General features: G+C 44.3%; 1 protein-coding gene and 1 long non-coding RNA gene across 3 annotated transcripts in view; both read left to right on the forward strand.

The window, feature by feature from the left end:
- Positions 1 to 24,036, forward strand: part of LOC135794259 (uncharacterized) — a 36,236-nt gene that overhangs the window by 5,141 nt on the left and 7,059 nt on the right. The window contains exons 2-3 of one of the 2 annotated variants that reach the window (XM_065305469.1): positions 4,541 to 4,736; positions 10,268 to 10,363. In XM_065305469.1, the coding sequence (XP_065161541.1) occupies positions 4,661 to 4,736; positions 10,268 to 10,363 (172 nt within the window). In that variant the 5' untranslated portion in view covers positions 4,541 to 4,660. The remainder of the gene's footprint in view (positions 1 to 4,540; positions 4,737 to 10,267; positions 10,364 to 24,036) is intronic. The other variant, XR_010548856.1, reaches the window with a different exon arrangement.
- Positions 8,719 to 9,844, forward strand: LOC135794270 (uncharacterized). Its single transcript, XR_010548860.1, has 2 exons — positions 8,719 to 9,439; positions 9,518 to 9,844. It is a non-coding gene; the product is annotated as an uncharacterized lncRNA (long non-coding RNA).

The following is a 24,036-nucleotide window of genomic DNA, read 5'->3' on the forward strand; positions in this document are numbered from 1 at the left end:
AATCGCCGGCGAATTTTTTGCGCGACGCGGTTTTCGCACGTTCGTTAATGCCGCTTGCCATTAGGCATGTCGTTCATTTACATTTATTAATAACCCCGTGGAACGCATATCTATTTATTATGATATTGTTGATATTAGAATTTAGCGGCCTGCAAGACAAGCCAATTATTATGATTTGTTGTTCAACTTTACACACACACACACAATAATTAAACATTCGCGTTTATGACTTGTGCGTTTTACAACTGAAAACTCTGCTCTCGAGGTGACTTGTCCCGATTCGCAATCACAATTTTTTGTTGGCGCACTTTATTAAATATTCTGCTCTGGTTGTGCGCTGCGCGCCGAGTTTTTTCCGGCGCAATTAAGCAGGTTATGGAAGTGCGCAAGTTAAGTAGATTAATTAAGCCCGCATCGTCCATGTGGATGCGCAGGTATCTCGCTAATTATGCAAATAGCTTTCGGAGTTCTTTTTGCCCACGGTGTGCGCGCGCGCGCGCAGAGTCGATCGAAAAGTATCGAAAATATGCGCGCACGCATGTGAGTCCCCCGGTCGACACGTGTTATTAAAACCGAATTGATCCATAAATCTAATCCGGCGCGCACAAATATCGCGCGCTGCTCGGGTCCTCCGCGTGTCGGCGGCGGCGACGGCGATCGCGTTCTGCGTTTATTACGCCTTTTAATGCACGCTCGACGCGTCCGCGCATCGCGCCTAACGACGCCCGATGCCTCCGCCAACATCAACCTGCGTATTAGCCGCGCTCGAACACGCAGTAAAATTTTATATTAACTAGCATTAGATGCACGTCGATATCGGAACGTGTTGCGCGTGCATTTGCGCGCGCCCGGACGCAAGACGTATGCTATGGCGAATTTAATTAGACATTAAGTGCGCGCGTTGTTCGAGCAAGATTAATCGTTGTCCGGTGCGCGCAGATCTGAATCTTAATATGGAGGAAAATCGATGATCGTTATAACAAATAACAATCGCAATCTTAACGGCCTTTGAGGGTTACGATCGCACCACTCTCAACACTCCTTCGAATCCTACGCGCGAAATTCCATCACTGTGCTGGACAGTGTAAAAATTAATTTTTATGATTTTCGGAAAATTTCTATTTAAATTTTTCTGCTTTAAATTGTTTTTACCTTTAAAATAAAATAAAACGTCTGCGGTCCCTGGTGATTTTTGGATGGTAGTGGAGTCGTGCAAAATGAGAATCTCGTATGTGTCGCGCGTCTTCGCGACGTGAACGAGCCGTGCACGTACGGCATTAGCTCGTCGCCGATATAATGAAGCCGTAGAACATTACCGTGAATTACACGGCAATAAGTGTCATCCGTACATAGGATCGGGATTCTTCGGACCACGTCATTCCGCGAACTTCGAAGTTCCTCCTCGGCTCGCGTGTCTCTGCATTTGCATTCGCGACCCGCGGCGGCGGCAAAAAATCGAAATTAAACGCCGGCGCAGAAAACGCGTGAGGCTAATTTTCGTCCGAAACGCATCCGCGATACCTACATATTGATGAACGCGCGACGCGGATGGATGGATGGGAGCGAAGCGGAGCAATTGACATAAATAAATAAATGAATAAATAACGCACGGACACGGACAAGCCTAAACAGATGAAACTATAAAATTAGTCGATGCCTGTTGTCGATGCGATAGGCGATGCGATAGGCGATGCGGACGACAACATGTGTTCAGCGCTCGGCCGGGTTTATCTCTGCGCGCTCATTAAAAAATGCAAAATTTATTCCTATTATAACAGCCGCGACTATTACGATTACGTCGGTCTACAACTATTTGTGTTTATAAGTCGCGGCGTGCACGCCGTTTCGGATGCCTCGCATTTTATTGTTTCCTTTTACATAATTCACCGTAAGCAGCGAGTGAAAACTCGGCCGATAAAAACGCGCAGTTATTAAAACGCGCGCGCACCACAATGCGGCCCATATTTGCGGTGCTTTTATCGTTTACATATCGGATGAATTATTGCAAATTGGAGTGGTGCTTGTCATTTATTGATTCATTAATTTTCGTGCCTGCCTTTCAAATCCGATCGGCCGCATCGCGCAGGGCCCGGCTCGTTTCATCATTTGATTTCGCGATAGAAATCGACGCCGCTTAATTGCGCCACCGCCACAGCAACAATCACTGCTTTTTCGACTCCGATTCAATTTCGTAATGAACTCACTGGTTTTTTTATAATTTCAATTTTTAATTGAAAATCTGCGCCCCGCTGCGTCGCTTCCTGGCGCTCAGCAACTCTCCTTAACAGAGCCTTCGCATCGCTAATTAATTTCATCGCGGCGTTTCTTTCAGTTTTCTACCAGCGCCGCACGCATCTCTGCCCTTTTCCTCCAAGTCCGAATCGAAATGAAGTTACGAAAGCGCGCGTCGCGCCGAAAAACTGCCCGCGCGCCGGATTCGAGCGATGTAATTATCGTTAATTACTGTTTATGCCGGATGATCGATTTTGCCGCTCGATCGGCGTTTTCGAATCGAAGCAGGAAATCACGTGCCGCGCGCGCTCTCGGCGGACGGCGACGCCACAAAAAACGCGCAATCGCGATCGCAGCTCAATCTCTGCAAGCGCACCGCGTCTCGATAAATAGCGCAGGAGACGTTAAGGTACGACTGCCACTTAACGAAAACTGAGGGGAAAAAACGTGCGACCGGCGAGGCATTCGCGGCCCGCGCGCGACGGAAAAACCAGTCGACGATTATGGAAGCCGCAGACGAGATGATCTCGGCCGCGACCGATGAGCACTAATTTCGAGCTTTAATTTACTCGCGCGCAACGATAAGGAGTTAATTAAGTCGAAACCACCGAAAGCGCGCATTTTCTCCCGCACGCCCATTGCCACTCCTGGCACTTATTTTATTCGCTGATAAATCCACAACAAATAAAATATGTGAAGCATTTAAAGTGCACCGTTTATCATCGACGCAGAAATCGAATCAAAACGTTACGCAATCGCACGCGCAAAAGTTATACGCCGATTTTCGTCTCAATCATTTCGAGTCTCAAGTTAAGTGTTCGGTTTTGGTGTCGTTTGCTCAGCCCGTTGAATATCACGTAGAAAATGTAAATCGCTGCGCGAAGCGAGCAAGAAACAAGAGTTTAACCTTTTTCATACACCTACGACCGTTTCCAAACGCTCCAAACATATTGCAGACGTCCAAACATCCGTCGTGATCACTATTCATATTGTTTGTAAGCAAGTACTTACATATATTTACCAACAAATAGATGAGATACATGCCTAATATTGTTTTACCACATACCGGCTGTCCATACAAGACTAATTCATCAAGCGCGCGCCCCGACATAACTAATCAGCGTACGGTATAAAGACGACAACAGCATTACGTTATCATTTTTCATTCCGAAACATTGCCGGCTTCCTCGTGTGCTTTTTATTAAATGGTAAATGGAAAAACTCCTAAAAGGCATTTTGTTATAAATTATGCGTTATGTGGATAAGCGCGATTTTTACGGGCGGACATTTGAATAAAATGTAAAGTTGACACGTGTGAGGCTCTAAACAACTTTGTTATGTTTCTACATTTTATTCAAATTTTATTTTAATCCCTTTCGCAACACGCAGCAGCGTTTAGCGTCGCGCTCCCATTCGGGCAAATATCAACAAATAAAACTTCAAATTGATTTTATTCCGCGGCCGCGCGGAGATGCCGTGATTGTGTGATTCGGATGCTGATGGCAGAAATATTATAATGCGGTTTTGCATTTATATCGCGCTCGGATTCTTCTAATCCACGGGCGCGCACATAAGCACTGATTTTTATTGAGTTATATTCCGCCTTTTTTTTTCTTCTTCTCCGCGTAAATGTTAGGCGCACGTTGGCCAATTATTTCGTTGTGTACGATAACGTGGGTAACGCAGGCAATTTATGTTTTTCGTCATAAATTTAGCCAACTTTTATGCCATGGGGAGAATCGCGGATCGCATGTTCGCGGTACATGCGAAAAACTAGTTTAACGCGCGTCGCTTGCATCTTCGCTCACAACTCAGCCGCGCGTTTCTTCCGACGGCGGGATGTGCGCGCAAGCGACCAGCGTCCAACTGGAAGTCGAAGAAATGCACGCGATTTAATCGTTTCTGTTAATCGAATTCTGTTTTCCCGCAGCCGAAGCACTTGGACGGTCTCTCGTTAAGGCCCGGCCGATCGCGTTTTAGTTAAACAGTTCGCGGCTCGCATGCGCATGCGGTTGTCGCCGGGGCCGCAATTGGAATTGCCAATTGCGGGGCAACTAACTAACTAACGACTAACTAACAAGCGATGTGCTGCCGTGGAGCAAATGCGCGGACTAATTACAGAAACGCGCATCGCACGTCGCCCGCGGCGTGTGCGTATACACCCGGGTCGCGACGCGCGCGCCCGTGGATTATTTAATTAGGTGTTTAATTAACATTCGCAACACCATCGGCGACGACTCGCCGACCTGTGTTGTCATAGCTTGCGCGCCGTTGCTAAAACGTGCCGTTTTTATCTCACTGCTTGCAGATGCGGCGCTGCCTGGACGTCTTCTTCTTCTTCTTCCTCTTCGGGGCAGCTCCGCAGAGAGCCAATCAACAGCATCAATTGGAATTCAGCTAATTGTAAAGGCTTAATTAACACGCCACAATGAGGCGCAGCGCGACGCGCGCAACGGGACAACGCGTCCACTCGCTCCACACACACACGCGCGCTGAAAAAAAGGGTAAGTGCTTGTTAATTATCATTAAGCATTATTTTTTATTCGTAATTAAACCGGACGGGATGGATCGTTACGAATTCGATTAGGGATTACGAAACGCCAGCGTGGAACATTGACGCATTGAGACATCGAAACGTTAATCATAAAAAACACACGCGCTCTCGATAATTGAATAAATTTGAATTTAATTTCGAAGATTGACACTGACATGAGGACGAACCCTGCCTAAAATCATTCCAACCGGTCGTGGAATCAATTCGTATGCAGCGGATTCAATCGGGCCGTAGTTGTTCGAATTATAGGACGAAAAATGTTAATAAGTATAACGAAACGTGTAGTAGGTCTATTAGCCGCGTACTCGAAGAGGCGAGTCTCTGCGGCTTTGTGTCGGGCCAGCCGAGCGAGCAGCGACGCATAATGAATTAAATAGGTGATACCAAGCGACGGACGCGAAGCCGAAGAAGAAGACGAAGGCTAATATCGAACGTCATCCATCCACAGCACGGCTGAAGCGAAGGAAGCAACGGAAAAAAATCCGAATGATTGATTTCCATTTAATGTGACTGTCAATTAGGTGCTTATTTTAAAGGCCAAAAACACACACCAAATCGACTACACCCATTTTATCGGCGCGCGACGCGCAGTCATGAAAGGCGCGCGCGATTGCCTCAGCGTTTATTATGCTAATTATTTTTCGTCGGTGTGTTGGTTTTTTTTTCTCTTCTCTTCGTCAGTGCGCGCAAGACGACACCAAGACGAAACGAGAGATATGGGGGACGCGCCGAATGTGTTGCGGAAAGCAGCGGCAAGGCGTTGAAAACACAATTAATTAACGACGTGCTAAATTTAGACGAAACGCACTTAACATGCAAATCGGCGGGGCGCGTAATAACTGGTTGCGCGCGCTCCTTCGGCGCGTAATAGTTTAATGAGTCCGCCGCGGCCGCGTCGATTGTTAGTTAATAAACTATCGAGTGGTTTTCGCCAAAGCGCACACCACACATCGACACAACTGTTGCTTGCGGTCGCGAATTAACCTCGCGTCAACCACGAATTGAGTAAAAATGTCACTGCGACCGCAAGGCGAACCTCATACTCAAGAGTTGGGGATTTTTATTATTTGGCGCGAGTGGTGGCAAGAATAAGAAGAAGAAGAAGAAGTTGTCGACGCCGGATTATCTCGCGTACAATGCACTGCGATGTGTTTCAGTCGAAAAAGTCGCGCGCTCGCGCTGAAACGGAATACACGGGCCCCGTAGGCGTTTAAATAGGTCTTCATGTCCTGTTTTAGCCACGGCCACAATACGGCCGTATTGCCAATTTGGTTTTGTGTTCGCTTTTATTGAAGTGTTTGGCTTTTGTTAGCATTGCAATCGATTACTCGCGCGCGGTCACCGAATGTAAACTGCGATTTTTCCCGCCGTACAGCAAAAAAAAAACTTTATTCAAATGTCCACCAATAAAATACGCGTCGCTTTACTACTCTACAGGATAATCAAAATAAGCACTTACACAGTTTTATTTTCATGTGTACATTGTATGCGTTCGGTGCTTGTATCACAACTCAAACGAAAAATAAATCATCAAAAGCTTAAGTGGAGCGTAGAAGAAGTTATTTGTTTAATGTCAAGTTGAAGTTCGGAGGAAAAAAATGACCGGAGAGCCGATCGTGTTGGTAATAATTCAATCGAAAAATGCTCCCTGTCAGAGGATCGCGTGTATACATCAGAATTTGTGTAGCCACGAGTCGCGTTAGTAGTAATAGTCGATCATAGTGGATCTATTATAACAGTCCGGCGTCCTCGGCGTGGATGGCAGGCGAACGCAATGGAACATAAAACCGTAACCGAGACTCCGCTGACGGGATGCGGGAGTCATACAATCCGACAAACCGAGCGCGAAGAGAGCACCGTGCCTCGCCAACGAGATTCTCAAACGCGAAGAAAACTCGGCGTACCTGTGTGTGCCTTTTGCACAACACACGCCAGATCATGCGGTCGAGCTACGCGTCGGAATTGTCGAATGGTCGCAGTTATACTCGTATTTACCAACTACGTGCAAGTTGTTGTTGTTTATTGATGAACAGTTATAATAAAGATTACCTACTCGTTTCGAGGCAGGCCACTAAGCGACTGCGAGGCGTATAAAGGAAATTCGATGACCAATTTACATTTCGCAGCTTAGAATTTTTTTGTTTGAGCTAAAATACTGAATTGAAACAATTCACTTTTTAAATTTTTAATTTAGTTTTACAAATTAGAATTGCGATTATCACGTAAACTAAAAGCGATAGATCGGAATGGATTGAAAATTCTTAATCTACGTGAAATTCTCTATAAGATGAGATATTCATATATGAGAAGTCAAAAATAATTCATAACCAAAATTGGGCAAAAATCATATTTTGCTTAATTATATTTTTTTTGAGAATTTTCGGTCACGAATATCTACTAAACTAAAAGCGCTAACGACCAACGATTTGATGATTCTGAAACTTTGGAAAATTCTTTATAAAATAATACAATAAAAAATCTCTATTTCATGGGGCAAAAGTTCAGAAACAGTAACTAAAAGTGTCAAATAAAGTAATTTTTTGTGTTTTTGGAAGTTTTTTCAATTGCGATTATCTCGTAAACTAAAAGAGATAGAAAGGAACGGATTGCAAATTCCTAATCTACGGGAAATTCTCTACAAGATAAGATATTTTAAAATTATAAAAATTTGCGCAATAAATTGAAATCACTCAAATCTAAAAATTAGGAATTTTAGTTTAGCTGCCTAAACAATGTAAAAGTATCACGGTATATTTAATGTTAATTGACACACACATAACACTCCATCGACAAATGGTGTTTAATACGTTTCACCGTACGAAATTTAAGCGTTGCAGCGTCGATGTGTTGGAATATTAATGAGAAAATGAATAGGTGCAAGCCTCTCGGTCGGCAAGCCGCAAAACATGACAACTAAATATCTAAATCCGACGACGGCAACAAAAACCGGCGCGCGGTGTACCTACACGCCGCACAAAAACGGCTTTTAACAAGGGAGCCAATTAGTTCAATGTTTTAACATGTACTTTAGTCTCGAGCTGCTTGTACACACATAATAGACGTTCCCGACGATCCTCGCCAACGAGTTGAATATTGGAAGTTCAAATCTCGCCTGGATGTTCCCCGTCTTAACACTGCAACGCTCGCATTGAACAACTTGGTAAAAACTTAATTTCATGCACAAGGCAGGGTTAAGTCCGAAATGTGAAAAGTTGGAAGTTAAAGGTTTGCATTGTGTGCGCAGATGGTAATAGCAGTGCATTTAATATCGGCGACGAAAAGCCATATCAATAGACAGTACAACCGCGCGCGGATATTACGTGCTAAGACGCCGATAACGAGACGACATGTTAACAAAACCTTCGCGCCGGAATGAAGACACGCGCACACGGGAACGAATTGAGATAGCAAATTTTATGCGGCGCGCAACGGCCCACACTAATTACGCCCGTGTTTCAGCGTCCATCTTCGATTCGAATCCTGAAATTAATAAATGCGCACGGCACGACTGCACGAACGGAAGTCGTTTAATTAAAACCGGCGCGCATCTTGTGCTTATCACTTCTGTTCACTTCCAACATTATCAGAAGAAAAAAGATGAAACATTCCTGTTTCGAATTGGTCACGTTTTATTATCGTATAATGCACGATTTAGGAGCTAATGCCGAGCGAGCAGGTACGAAATCATATTAAGATACCGTTCGATTAATTTTATTAATAGTTTTACAAACTTCCTACGAGCGAGCGACGAGAATCGAAGTCATAACATAAGTGGCCGCTGCTAGTTTTGATCCATGTGCGTGTGTGTGTGTGTGCGTGTGTGTGCAGGTTGTGATTGAATGAAATAAATGAATGAAGCTGCTCGTCCAACGTAACGTCCGAGAGCGATTATCTCGCGAATGCTGCGCGCGCTGCGCTCCTGAATAAATAAATGCATAAATGCATGTGCATGCAGCGGTGCGGGTCGCAAAAAAACCCGATGCGAAATGCACAGCACGCCGCGCGCTGCAATTAACTCGCGTTTTGCATATGGAAATGGACACCCGGCGTTCTTCACGACGACATTTCCAAACCGCACTGCTGAAATTAGTTTGTGTCAAAACAGTTAACAGCCAACAGTTGTAGATAAGTGGGTTATTATTCACGATCGTGTATAATGATGCGTAGATATGATTTGCAGGTTGTAGCACCAAGGAATTTCCTGTGAATGGCTGGCGCGAGAGAGAGTAGAAAACGTAGGTATTGGGATATTAGGCGATCGCGACGTGAGTTCGAAACGTAATAAATGCGTACGGAGCGCAATTACAATAAAAAGGCAATAAACTCGTTCGCGCGACGCGCGCCTGCGCCGGCACGCACGCGGAAAACGGACGGGTATGTCGTCCGACGGGACACAACAGACGCACGACTTTAATGTTCTTATTCGCGACCATTATCTGCGCTCGGGAGTGTTAATGTACTCAATTTCAATTTGCCGGGGCGCAAATCAAGTCGATTTTATGACGCTCACGCACACGTACGTACGTGCATTCAAATTTACCGCAAATTTCTAATATCCTAAATATACACATCGACAATAATCATAAAACCAACAAAAAATAACAACAACTTGCATTATTTATGGGTTGAAAAGTTCTCAAACGTATTCCAGGCGTGAGTATCTTTACATATTGTGTAACTTGTGTAACAATGATTCCCAACAAAAGACTAAAATCATCATTACTTTATTAGCTGGAATGGAATTATCCATACGGTCCGAGAATCGCAATTAATCAGAAACGTCCTCTCCGCAAGCAGCACGAAGACACCAAATGGAGAAAAAAACGCCGAGCGAAGAAGCGAAGAATTTTTAGTGTAATTTTATGCATGCTAATGAACACACTGCTTGAGCAAGTCAATTATTTTTCATTTCATTCACATAAACAGATTTAATGGATGCGATTTTTTTTATTTATTTTTGTTTTTGCTTCTTTTACATTCATTGCATGATTCGGTTTAGATTAGTGCTGATATTGTGATGATAAACTTGCCAATTGAATAAATTACTTACCCGTTAAACAGTTGACTGTTCATTGGCTACCTTTCTGTTTTGTTACAGTGCCAATTTGAGAACTTTTCAATCCTAAAACTAAACAAAAAAGAAGAATAAAAAAAGAAAAAAGAAAAGTTCGAAATTTAAACTAAAAATGTTTTGGAATTCGGGTGGATAAAGCTTTGTTTCGTCTGATGCGCGTCCGAAAAAAAGAGCCTAATTGTTTGTTAATGATAATTAACGTGTTTTTCCTCAACGTCGGAGTAATATTTTCGGTTTCGTCAAGCTTTACATTTTATATCCTTTCATATCTTACCTCTCTTGTTGTTGTTGTTTTTTTTTTCGTTTCAATTAGTGCCGCCCATTAGTTTTAATGTATAATTAATTAGATGTATACATGCGCAGCATCTACGCAGTGCGTTTCACTCACGTCCTCTGTTGCGTTCTAGCGATCCGTGCAGACGCCGTCGCTCCTCGCCTCATCGGCCCGTCGCGCTCTTCGCATCCATCGCCGTCGAGACGGATCGCGTTCGGGGATCCCAGTGGTAAGAAGACTTCTCGGTTTCTCGGTGATTTGCGCGCGCGGGCAACAAGCAGCGATCGAATTCGACGACGGGGCGGCTTGCCGGAGAGCGCGCGCGCGCAACACGCGCTCGACTTTGACTGCATAATCACCGGGTTGTCTTTAACGAAACGTAACTCGCAGCTACCAGCGCTGATTATAACGTTTTATTTTTTGATAGTCGCACATCCTGCACTTTTCGCAGACAACACTCATTATACTCACGGTTATTTCATCTATTAGAAATATTTATTTAAAGTCACATATCATAAATACAGTGTTTAATTTGTGTTACAAAGTGGTGCAGTAGTTAAAAGTTAAATTACGCGCGATTCGATCGTGTGACGTTGTTATTTATTATCTTGCGGAAACTATTACTTGATTATGATATGACTCGTTGTAGTTAAGTGTGTTACAAAGTTGCAAAGTCAAGACGCAGTAAGACGAAATGCCCGCCAGCTACTAAATTACTTAAACCAGCCGCAACATAAACGAATCTAATGAATTAACGAATGGGGATTCAAGCGTCTACAATCAAGAAAAGCTTAGTTAACTCAAACACTTTAAATTGTACGATTGCACGCTGATGCCTGCCATTAAATATTTACAAAGTCACACATTACACTTTTAAAGAGTAAAAGTAGAGTAAAACGTATTTCTCTTTAAAAAAACACAAAATTTAAATAATAATAGCAGATATTTTTATACAGAATTTTATGCACGATTAAATCCCTCAAAATGGCACATTCTAGAAGAAAAATGATTTTAAAAAAGCGTACATTGTTGTATCTTAACATTTGTCTGTGTTTTGTGATAGTGGGCCGCGTCTCGATTTCAATCCGCGGCTATTAGACGCAGCGGTCGCCTCGTCCTCGGCGTTTTTATTTCTTTATCAGGCGAGGCAATCAAACGTCAAAGCGTGCGAGTGTCAGGGCACGCACGCCCGCCTAATAGCAGCCGAAATTATTTACATAAAAATCTCGCCGCAGCCAAAATAAAACATAAAATCGATGAAAAGAATTCCAGCACGAAACACGAGTCGTCGTCGGTGTCGAGCGAGTGTGTGACGGCGGAGGAGATCTCGGCTTCTACATCTTCGCGACTAATACGTCTATATCTCCCGCAGCCGGCTGTTAAGCTGATCCAAATGTCACACACTTTTCAAAGCTCGGAAAGCTCTCGCAGATGAAACGTTATCTTAATCTTTCTTCTTGGAGCTTTTTTGATGCTTTGGAGTGAAGTTTCGAAATGTTTGGAGGAAAATTCGTTAACACGCACGGCATCTCATCTAAATGAGGCTCGAATGTCAATTCGGTTAATTAACTTTTGTTTCGAGCTGGAAATAAAAGCGCGGTTGATAAAATTAATGAGATCCGAGGCGTTTCGTGTCGAAATTGTTTGGAAATCTGAATTTTAATAAAGCCGCTGACGAAAATAAAATCGAACACAACACATGAACACACGGCCGGGCCGCGCAAGCAGAGCGTTAAATAATAAATCTTCCATCTTGATAAAATTAATTCTGGTTGACACCGCGTTTATGAATCACTCGGAGCGCTCTATTTGACAGTTGGTTCCTCGTCGAAAAACCTCTCTTGGAGCAACACTCCAAGAAGGTTATTTCGATAAAGTTTATTAGCGTTATTTATTGCTTTATTACTTTATGTACTCACAACACGGCACACGCGTTTTTATTTATGCTAGCGGCCCGACGCCTAATTTAATTAATCTCGATACACAAATATAAATTGAATTTTAATAACCGCACGAGAGTTGAAACGAATCCGACACGCTCGCCTTTTTCAGCCGGCCTGCAAGTGAACTCGACCTTCGTAGGTACCTACACAGAGTGTCGTGTCGACGACCAGTCGCTGGGTAATTCATATTAATATCACTTATATTTTCGATGCCCACGTAGGTGCATGCACGGGCTTGTCGCGCGCGCTGAAAATTACGAAATCAAAGCGTCGATACGATCGCGCGATGCAATATCGTATGGTGTACTTTGTTTCCTGCGCGCGTCCCGGCGGCCCTGCTTAACGACGCATGCAGGCGGCGATATTTTTGCGCGAAATAGTGTCACAGCGCGCGCCGTCGCTGCCCCGAGGTGGCAGATTAACAGCGTCCATAAAGTACGCAACAGTAAAGCGCGCAACGACTGCGCGCCGCGATCGTGAAAACGTCGCGAATACGTAAAACCGCACAATAAAATGAAATATTCCACATGCATCAACCATTCACGAGTTGTGCGCCGCGGATTTTTCAAGTTGCTCCATGCTCGTTAATTCACATTCACCGGATCATATCTACGAGTATAGACACGATAAGGATGGCCGGAAATGCAAAAAGCATCAAGAAATAAATATTCTATTTTCATTCAAAATAAAATTATGAAAGTATAATATAAGATTTTACGATTGTCTGCTATGTTCAGTATTAATACCGCAAGTCAAACTCATGTTGTAATGATTGTTGAAAGCTGAAAAAGTTTCGTGAGCGACAAAAACATCGCCGGCGACTACTTAAGTTTCACTTAGAACACCATCGGTGGCTTTTTGTGCGTTATTTAATTTCACATTTAATAACATAACCGACGCAACGAAACGAAAATTATTTATTAGCCAGCGCTAAATGTGATTGCGATTGCAAAACGCGCACGGGCGATTCGCCGCGCCGCCGCACCGCTACCAAAAGTGCCTCCTAATCAAATCGATCAATCATCATTTTCGTGGCTCGAGCCTGGTAGCAGCGCTGCGCTATTGTACACGCATCGCATCGCCGGCGAGACGTTGCGTTTTTTTTGTTTCTTCCGTTTTTCTGTCCGCCACTTAAGAATCCGAGCAGCGCGTGCGTGCGCCCGTCGCGCCCGATCGCGTACGGATTTTCGAGCGCTAATAAACCGAAATTGCCGTTGTGTGTGATTATCTAGTTCGGTGAAAGCTGTGTTCGCCGTTTGCGTTTGTGTTTTAGCGCGTGCCTTTATCTCCTCAATCTTTGATTTCATCCTTAAACAACACATACGAGATTTAAAATTAAATCGATAAACAATTGGAAATTTTATTTCTTCGCTTGTAAATTTTGTTGTAAATGATGTTGAAATGAAGCGATTTCGGGGTGGCATTCATTGCAAAGGCACCTCTTGACCCGCAGCCTCTCCTTTTGTGCGGCGGCATGCAGAAAACCGGAAGGCGCTGGTCGCCGACGAACGGTACAAAACAAAACCGACGCGCCGCGACTCCTCTATCATTATAATAATAAATGAACGTATGAAAATATTTAGTAGTCGTTATAGAAGCGGGAGATGAACATCAGCACCGGGGGGTATTTTTATGCTCCGGCCGAGAGCGGACGGATTTCAGACGTCAAACGCAAAGAGAAACTAATCGTCTAATGTGCATACCAATTATAGAAAGTTTTACATGTTTAATTGTACCCGTGCGCTTGTACCGTGCGCTGCGGCGGCATTTTTCCGTGTTTGACGGCAAAATCATCCGTGGTAATTACAGGATATATAGATCACACAGCGTCGAGAGAAAAAAAAATGAAGATAATTTCAGCTCAATTTGGGCAACAAATTGAAATTTACTAATTACACATTATTTCACTCGCCGGAGATTTTTCGAAGAAGGTTTAATTGATTACGTAGGCGAATTATGACGCTTTTGCGTGTCTTCCGTAGATAAATACGAAAAAAAAACGCTGCATTTCGAAGCGCGCCGCAATAATTCACAACAAATGTTAATCACCGTTAACGATTTGTTTAGGTAGGAGTAGTAGTGCGTGGCTTTATTTTAATGATTTGTTGCGGCGCGCCGTGGGCCGCGATTCCGCGCCAACCGCACGCAAGAAGGTAGCCGCGCATCGAAGGCATCTTTGTTTCGGGCCGCCGCCGCCGACGAAATCGATTTTAATTACTCGCAATCAGTTATTCCGTGCGTCTCGCGGAAAACCGATAAACGCAAACGACTTTTAATACGCCCGTATTAATAACGCGGCGCGGTAATGGGTCCTCGGAGCGATCCTGCGCCCTATTTGGCGAGCGTTTAAGACACGTTCGTGACTCGGCCCGCTTGCTTTGGCTTCGCCGCCGCCGGTGGAGCGGGCTTATTAAAACGTTAAGACGACGCGCGTCGCGACTAAACATCGGCGCGGAAAGCGCACTTTTCCAGCTGGCGCGCGCGCGCGCGCCGATTTGCATTAGCTTATGGCGCGCTGGGTCGTGTGTGCTGCGCGCGCGCACTAGCGCTGCGCATTTAACGTCAAAATCGACTTGTAAAGCCATGAAGCTCGGCGATATTTAAAGACGTCTTTGGCGGTCCGCGCGCTCGGCTCGGGCCAATCGCCAATAAAGACGACTAACAACAAGTCGACGATGCACGCGGGTCCCCCCGGCCAGGGATCGCTGATTGCGAGCGATGGTGCCGGCGATATTGGCGGGTCCCGATCGGCGGGGCCCGTCGAGATTCATGCGCTACACCACGCCGATGTTTCACGGTACGATGTTTGTCGACATGACAAAATAAATCAGAAACTCGGAATCGAGCTCGGCGATGCACCGCGATTGTTAGTTCATATGTGAATGTTTTTATTCGGCCCGGAGTTGATTTAGTTCAACTAGTTGAACCAGTGTGTGTACACGCGATGTGCATCGTTATGAATTGTTGCTGCTAACGCTGCAATATTCATCGCTTAAATAGTTTCTCTTCGATATCTGTAGGTACACACGCCTTCGTGGCCGTCCAGGTCGCCGACACGAAAGAAATATTTAAATTGACATGCGAGCATGTCGATCGAGCGCTCGTTTTGTAGGAAATGAAAATTTTCGTCGTCCAACCCAACTCACAAGCGTCAAGCTCAGAACGACAATAACGTGTTCGATTTCTTTACGACTTTCAAAGTCGCTAGATATCTGAACTCAGCCGAAGTCTAGGCGACTTTTTATGTACCTTTCTTCATAATCATTTTGATAACTTAATCTCGAATAAATTTCATTTATCTCTCTCGCTCATTTAAATGCAACACTTTTACGAGTTTATTAATGAACGCCTTCGGAGTGCGGCCGCGACGACATCCCAGACCATACACAAAACCGAATTATCAAAAGCAATTACAAAAATAATCGTAAAATTAAAACGCAATCGATCGAGAAAGGCGCAGGTTTCGGATCGGCGTGAGCATCGAGACCAACAGCGGGAACGTCCAAATCCAGCAGGTCATTAATTCTGTACGTTTGTACAGACGTTGGTTGTTGCTTTGGATCATCTGCGATCGATTAACGATGCGCCGCACCAAATTTAGATTCAGATTTCGGCGGCGACTGCTGTGCGGAAGCAGCGCGCGCGCACGCAGCAAATTGAAAAAACTCGTCTATAAAATTTCATCAAACAAAATTACAATTACAATTGCGGCCAATTACCTTTTCGATTTCCATATAGATTAATCAATCATGACTGAGCGCGTTCCACGCACATACTGGATGTTTTCAAAGCATTCAACACGGAAAAAAATACAAAATAATGCGCACACTTGAAATTTGATCTCAAGAGGGTGTTATTTCTTTATTATGTAACTTGTATGATATTCCAGCTACAATTCTATATAAAGGCGCAGCTTTTTTTTTTGCTTCGGCTGGTCAATCGTAACGCGTGTATGGAAGTTGTAGCACATTGTAACATCTATACGTATCCAATGATGTGTGTTGTAACAACACCGCATTGGAACGCATTAAAGACCATCATTAATACTGACCAGGATCATTTATCAATTAATTACTTGTTACGCTGGTCTGAGCCACTTCGAGACTTACGTGTATCTACCAGCAGCCCGTCGAAGATAAAAAAAGAAATTTTTCTAAAACAACGCGAAATTTTTACAAAACGCGTAAATTTTTGTTGTTTTTTTGGAATTTTTACTATGTTATAAAAGTGAAGTACAAGTTTATCATAATGAAATGCACTGATTTTACTGAAACATTCCAAAAATCATAAAATCTGCTCGTGTTTAACCCGAAGCGACTTTATACTCGTACTCGAAGATGTGAATGTCGTGTGTCGTTAAATGAAATACACCGACAAATAAAATGCAATAAAATCGCATTTTATGGCCTTATAATTTACTAATCGGTGATGCTGTCGCCTGCCTGCGTGCGCATACCACAGACATACGCTAATTTCAATTCGTCCGCTATATTTACTCAGTTACCGCATTCCACTCAACTGAAAAACCAAATATCTTTCACATTTTGAAAATGTCTATATTTATTCACTGATTTTTGTCCTCTCGCCGACGATTTGTGGATTTTTAACACGATGCCGTGTTGTACAATCGCGCAAGATGACATCAATTGATTGCGGGACGATTGTGTGCAAATTTATTGGATTTCTGCATGTCACAGCCATTAATATTGTATCGAATGTTAATGAAAACCGAAGAAGAGGCGTCACGTTCTCGTCATGCACTGGCATGTGATGATGGAATAAAACATTGTGAATCAAAGCGATTTGAATACCTACGACATCCCCGAATTGTTAAACAATAAACATCAATACAGCACATTTTTTTATATGGCGATGATCAAAAATTGATGATTTATTATATATTCAATGAGTCGGTTATGGCAAAGCGGCGATTTGTGCCGTTGACATTTCGAAACAATTTCGTCATTTCGCGAGATGCATTCTTGGATTTTCCGAAAACGTTTTCGGGCACGCCGTGCGCACCTCGAATTGGAAACGGATCGGAATCGGCTCGAATGGCTGAAATGTGCGCGCGCGCGCGCCGCCTCCGCATTAACATATCTATGAATCGAAATCTCTTATGGCTATAAACTAATGCAAATAGTGCACGTACACAAAGATATGCGGCGCGCTCCTCCGTCTCGATGGATTTTCCTTTCGGGCGACGACAACGAAAAGAACTCGCGCGCCGCGATATAAGAATCAAGAAAGCAAGCGTCTTAAGTCGTCGCGCGCGCGCGCGCCATGCATGAATGTGATATTGTTGCGGCTGGGTGTTTGCGTTTATATGCATAAGTCGGATTGGATTGTTGGGATCGGACGGTTTTTCGGAAAAAATCTAATGTGGAATGCGTCCGGCCGATAATATTGTCGTCGTTTCGTTTCGTTTTCGATTCGATACGCTTTGGCTTTTAAGCTTTTTATTGAAATCGCTTTTATCGATTCGAATAATAGGCGAATAAGAAATAACCCGGCCACGGCGTAGAAACAAGCGCGATCATAAAAATCGGGCGGACAGAAAATCGTGGAAACCGTCGGACTATATTAGTTAAATTATGGATACGATTTTGAAAACTCAATTTTATTGATATCACCGTGAGCAACACAGCCATCGAAATCTCAAGTTGGAATTTCAAGCGAACGCATAAAATAAAAATCCGTATTTAATAGACGTCAAAATCACCGCGCTCGTAAATGCGTTAATCCTGATGGTTTCATTTATGCGGGGCATAATTAAAAATTTTATAGTCATCGTCGAGTCGCCGCATGCGTGGAAGTTCCTGCCTCCCCGGATTGCAATTGTGGCATCCGTCCGTCAGTCCGGCGAAACGTCGTCGTCGCCGAGTTTATTACTACTTAGCATTCGATTAGAAAAGAGACACTGAGCGAAATTATAAAATCAATTAGCTCCTCGTTAATGCGCCGGTAATTCCGTGGATGCCGGTCGCCGTTAACGCATGCGAACGCATGATTACAACTTATTACTCCGCACCATTCGATACTCGCGCAAGTGCGCCAAGTGGCTTTGCTTAAGCCCTCCTTAAGTTATTGTAAGTTATTCAATCTAATAAGATATTCATGCATCCCATCTCGGGTTCGCTAAAGTTTTAATTTACCCGGCGTCGTCGCGATGGGGGCAAAGCCTTCGATGATGATGAAGAACCGAAGAGAAAAATAACGAAGAGATGGAGACGAAGGAAAAAACGCACACGACGGAATCGAAATCATCTGTGCGTAACACGAATCATCGTTTTCCAATGCGAGCGCGCTGTGGGCAGCGCGATCGCTCGACTAAATCGAACAGACATCCGAGACACTGAGTAATACAAAACCTCCGCGCTGGTCGCATCGTCCAGCATCATCCTCTAGTCTCGCCTAGTCTCGCGCCTATTTGTTTCGTGGCTTTTTTCGAGAGATGGATCGGAACGGATTCGTTTTGTTCGGGTTTCTTCTGCGGTAGTCGCATTGCGCGCAATCTTCGAGGGCGTCTGGGTCGGCGCTGTCTTTTTGCTGGCTTTCGTTGAGTCATCGATGAATAAGGCTCTCTTGCCCATGATAGCAACTCACCCAGCTTGGCATGTTCACATATCAGTTCATCATGAATGTTTGTATAAAACATTTCAGACCATCGAATGCTTATTTCAACCATTTTTGAGTTCATTTTTGTCGTTTTTGATTAATTTTCTTCAATTACATTTAATTTTTATCTTCTATATTTATTCAAAATTCTTTGCAAATAAATTGTGAAGGTGTTTAAATCAAATTATTTTCTAATTTGTTGATAAAAGTAACAAAGGAATTGAATTGTCAAAGCATAGCAATTGATCCATTGCCATCACGCAAGGATCAACAATATAACTTTCAACAAATAACGAAGAAAGACATGAAGGCATCACGAATAGGAAAGAAGTCATGCGGCTGAGAGTGATTAATCTGTCGAATGCGCTGGGTTTCCGTGGCGTTTTTGATTTTCCGCTCGGAAATTTTCGAAAATCGATATGATCTATGAATGGCATCGTAAACCTCGCAAGGGTCAGTCGCGCGCGGCGCAGCGCACAGCGGTCATGAAGTCATGAGGATTTGATTAATAGAAAGGTCGACGCGGTTGATGCGGCGTGTGTGTTCGCAGCTTGTGACGGTCGTCGGCGCTCCATCCGAGATCGATCACGAATAATCGCGCTCGACGGCAATACCGGGCAATATGCCACAATTCACAATAGATAAACAACCACTTAGCTTGTTAGAAGTCGACGGGCGCGCTTATCAATCAATCATGCGCCCCGCGTCGAGATTTCGAAATATCCGCGCTGGCGGCGAACAACGTCGACGACGCAGGTATAAGATAGATACCTAGATATTCACAACACACAGCATTTTGCTCGCTTTTTCGGTTTACAGTTGAATGTGTTTTGTGCGGATTTTCAGGCGTTTTGTTGCGTCGTTTTGTCATAGCTGATGTTCATTAAGATCTGCGGCGTGGATAGCGCGCGCAGCGAAGAATGCACGCGCGGCCGAGCGCGAATTTCAAACATCCTGTTATTAATTAATCAATATTCCTCGCGTTTATCGGGCGCGCGGCTTACATTCAGCTGGCGTTCGATGTAAATCGTGAGTCGTGTAGATAAGCGCTCGATAAGCGGGCGATAAGCGGGCGCGTCATCGGCGGCGCTTTTCGCATGCATCCGTGCGCCCGACCGCTTTTCCATCTTCCCTTGCCGCGTGTTCGTGCCCGGCGAGCGGTTCCATTAAAACGGAAACCGATGGAGCGCGACTAATCAACGTTATAGAGGTATAACTTATGCATAACGTCGGCCGGACGGCCGTACATGCAAGAACAAGCAGCGTGGAAAAATCGCCGGCGCGAAAAAACGCGCATAGTTTCGCAAAAAGCGGAATCGCTAAGTAGAGAGCAAAGCGCGCGCCTGCCTTCATCAAGCGCAGTTATGCTGCGCTGCCCGATTGGAAAAATCGCGCCGATTCGATGATAGGCTCCTACAAGCCGCGCGCTGCGTTTGGGAAGGCGTGCACAATTACAAACATGATTAGAGCGTCATTAAAACGTGCGCGTTCACCACCGCATACACAGCGGCTGCTATCTGTTGTGTACCTACGTTTTGCTTTTTCCGTTCGGGCGGCGCGCGATTTTGCGCGCTTCGTTTCCATCATTGCGATCCGCGGTGCACGCGCGCGCGTTCGGCCATTTAGTCGGTGTGTAGTTGTTTAGTAGTTACCATCTATGAATGTTCATTGTTTTGCTGGCATTATGCTGTTATCTGTTTTGTTCGAAAGCGCTTAGCGACGTGCTTCATTTGCATAACGCATTCGATTCGCGGGAGAGGCGCATGCTGCACTTGGGTGCACTCGAGCGGGGCCGGCGTGGTCATCAGCAAAAAATCGCCACCGCGCCGCGCAAAAAATGTCCCGAGCTTAATACGAAACGCGCCGTTTATGGCCGTCGACATGCAAACGATTTTCTACAAGTCGCGTGTTACTCATAAACATGCTTTTTTCGGTAGCATCTTGTCGGCATCCCAACCCAAAGAAAATCAAAATCACAACTTCCGAGTTAAAAAAAAAATCATAACTTTTTCTTGCCGAGCAATATTACACTTTTTGTTTGTTTGTGTGGTGTGTGGAGTTTTTTTTTTGCTTGGATTGTGCTGGTTGGCGGATTTGTGGATGGATACTTCTTCGGTTGGCAGCGCACGCGAGTGAACGGATCCTTTGGTATGCGACTCCCACATGCGGTTCTCGCTGGTAATCAGCCGCCGGCAGGGCCGGGGCACCGCGCGCACCCACCCGTCCTTACTGCTAGCTGCTTGCTTTGCTCAGCTGCCTCCGATCCGCAATTAGGAAGGATTAGATATCGTTAATGCGACTGCACTGTTGCGACGCGGGCGTCGATTGTTGCGATTTCAATATGCGAACGAATGCGAATTCATCTCGCGCGAATTAATAAAGAAATGCGCTGACGCAATTACATGCGATTATTGGTTGAAAAACTGATTAACATTTACCGCGCGTTGTTCGTAATTACAGCGCGTAATCGGTGTTTTTATCGGTTTTAATGGGACGTGAATGGGCGACCCGACCGCAGGCTCCCGCTGTTTCACAGTTTTCCATTAGTTTCGAAGCTTTATCTCTTCATGCTGCGGCTGCAAACGCAATGTCTCTGCTTCCTCAACGCCTTTGGTAAACTTCTGAGAAATTTTTCGAGTATTTGACGTTACAAATGTCTAAACGCGCGTGTGGTTGGATTTTTTGCGCCGAGCGATATTAATTTCAACGAGCAAACAGCGCCGGGCGACGCCACGAAAATTAATTAACATTTACCGCCGATCGGTGGATATCATCGAGAGCCGCGTCGCTCCTATTAACCGTAATTGTTCCAGCGGCATCGTGTTAATCTCCGCGAGACATGCACCCATGGTAAAAACGCAACAAATTACTAACAAGTTAACCAATTTGGGCTCGCGTGGTGTTTGTATTCGTAAATAATTCAAAACGTCGCCGACGGGGATGAGCCCGAGACCCGGCCGCAGCGCTTCCATTCGTGGTAGCGAAGACAAACATGAAATTTGAGCGCTGGCATTGTCCCGTACGGACGCGCACGTAAATTATAATTATTCATTCGGCTCGTTTTCGTTCGTCACATAATCATTACCGGAACGTCCGCGATGTTTTATCGTTTGACTAATTTCACATTTTTGCGTTTAAAACGCGCTATATTTTTTTTGTGTATAAGAAGAGAAAAATGATATCATGACGTGAATATAGTCACTTACGAAGACGATTTTACGATTATGTGATTGTGCGTCCGTGTGATTGCAGATTTATTTCGTTGGCGCATGTTCGTCTTTTTTTCGGGCGTTCGTGTCGCGCTGTCAGATCGCCCGCTGTTTTATTCGAACGCATTAAGTGCGCTCCGAACGCGATATATTTATATTTATAATGCGATACGTTTGCGTTCGCATTATTTATGCGCCGCGGCGGAGCAAGGAAGAGCGATGCGCGCGGTTTGACGTTTGAGACGCGTCGCTGCAGCCGCCGCGGCCGCCGCAGCCGCCGAAGAACGATGGGAAACACGGCGCCGAGTTATCATTGTCCTTGCATCTTGTATATTTGCTCGTGCATGACCAAATGCTCAAGAATGTAAAATAAGCGCACCACAAACCAAAAACAAAAAATCAGAAAAAAAAATCACATCGACAACGAGAAATCTTTATTATTACACAGCCTGCGATAGGCAACGATTTCCTCAGCACGACTTTTCGTCCAGCGAATCATTTTTAAACGGTTGCTAATTATGGATTTACATATCAATCTGACAGATGGCCGAAGCAGTTGAACCAGCACTGGAACCTGAAACAACACGCGTAATTATTTGAATAGTTTAGCATATAATAAATAAAGCACGCGGCAAATTGCCGCTGATTAAGTCCGTACCGAACCGATCGAACGAAATTTAATAGATCCATAAACCCATAAACGCGTCTCCGTCCATTTCGGCTGCGGGCCCGGCTTGGAAAAGAATCGCGATTTGAATAAAACACCAGTCGTGTTCATGCAAATTCCACCTGTTGCTCTGTTTCCACGGGCGTTGCATAACCACCTGCTCACCTGTTCATCGATACCGTCGCCACATTTCTCATAGCACATGCAACATTTAAATTGTTGCTCGATAATACGGCGCGTACAAGTCGCTGTTCTTTACACTTTCAATTAGTTCGATTGTGGCACTATGTATTTATCATGTCGAATTCATTAGAATATCGGAATAATTTAATAAAGCGATTTTTTGTGCTCTTTCGCAGAGTTATCATAAACGAGGGCAAACTACGTAGCGCAACAACGTTTTGTGGTGCGGTTAGCAGCGCTCGAGCGCGTTGACATTTGCAACGTTTTTTTCCGGCGTTATTGTCTATCTAATTTAATTATAACATACGGCGCATACGCACCGTGAATATTGCGTGTGTTTGCCATTTCGAATTGAATTTTTCATCCTCGATCCGCAAGTGGCATGTCGCCATTATGTTTCTCAGTTCTTATTTGCGTTTCATTAATTTCAATATTTTATTGATACGCTTTCGGCATTTTTCCGCGCGACGCTCTCGCACAACGCGAAATGTCAAAGTGTCGAAGCATGCAAATGAATCGAATCCGGCGCGCGCGCGCGCGCTCAAAAATAAATAACGCTCCCAGAGGTAGGTAGAATAGGTGTATATACTCCATTTAATTCGCTCGCGTTTGCCGTCGATTTGGCATTTAAAACGCGGTTAAACGCTTTGCATATTTACGCTCGTTGTGCACATGCACTCGGAGGTCTAAAAGTCTTCAGCAAGCTTTCAAATGGATAGAAACCAACAAACCGAAGGCAAATAACTTAAAATCCACACAATTTAGACTTTAATAAACATAAATCTTTTATTGTTTCCATTATTTCAGAAATTCTTCGGTGTGTGTTTTTGTGTTTTACGACTGTTTGTAAGCATTGAGAGGCGTTGATGATTCCAGTAGCGGAGGTCGTCCAAGTTTCCCATTCGGCGGCGAGCAATAAACCTGCGAAACGGCAGCCACCTTATTTAATTAATCAACAACAATTAAACCGACGATTAAACTGACGTCTTGACGTACCGCGCTGCCCGGAGATCGGGCCCGTTCCTTCAGATAATGCCGCGTATAATAAAACTAGAGGAACGCGAAGAACACTGAGCGCACAACACTGAGCGAGCTTTACTAAAACGTCACAACTTGAATAATTATTTGTCAGTCGTGGTGATAATTTATTGTGAACTATAAATAAAGTATATTTAGTGCGGTATGTTTTACTATTCATTGCATGCCAATACATTTTCGAAGAATTTTTCGAAATTTAAATTTAAAAATCCGTTTCGTTTTGTTTGATTTAGTTTAATGTGTT

Source organism: Atheta coriaria, unplaced genomic scaffold (assembly GCF_025399875.1).
Source record: "Atheta coriaria isolate IRGN ID8LTWV9N9 unplaced genomic scaffold, Caltech_Dcor_3.1 hic_scaffold_1_pilon, whole genome shotgun sequence".
NCBI classification, from domain to species: domain Eukaryota; kingdom Metazoa; phylum Arthropoda; class Insecta; order Coleoptera; family Staphylinidae; genus Dalotia; species Dalotia coriaria.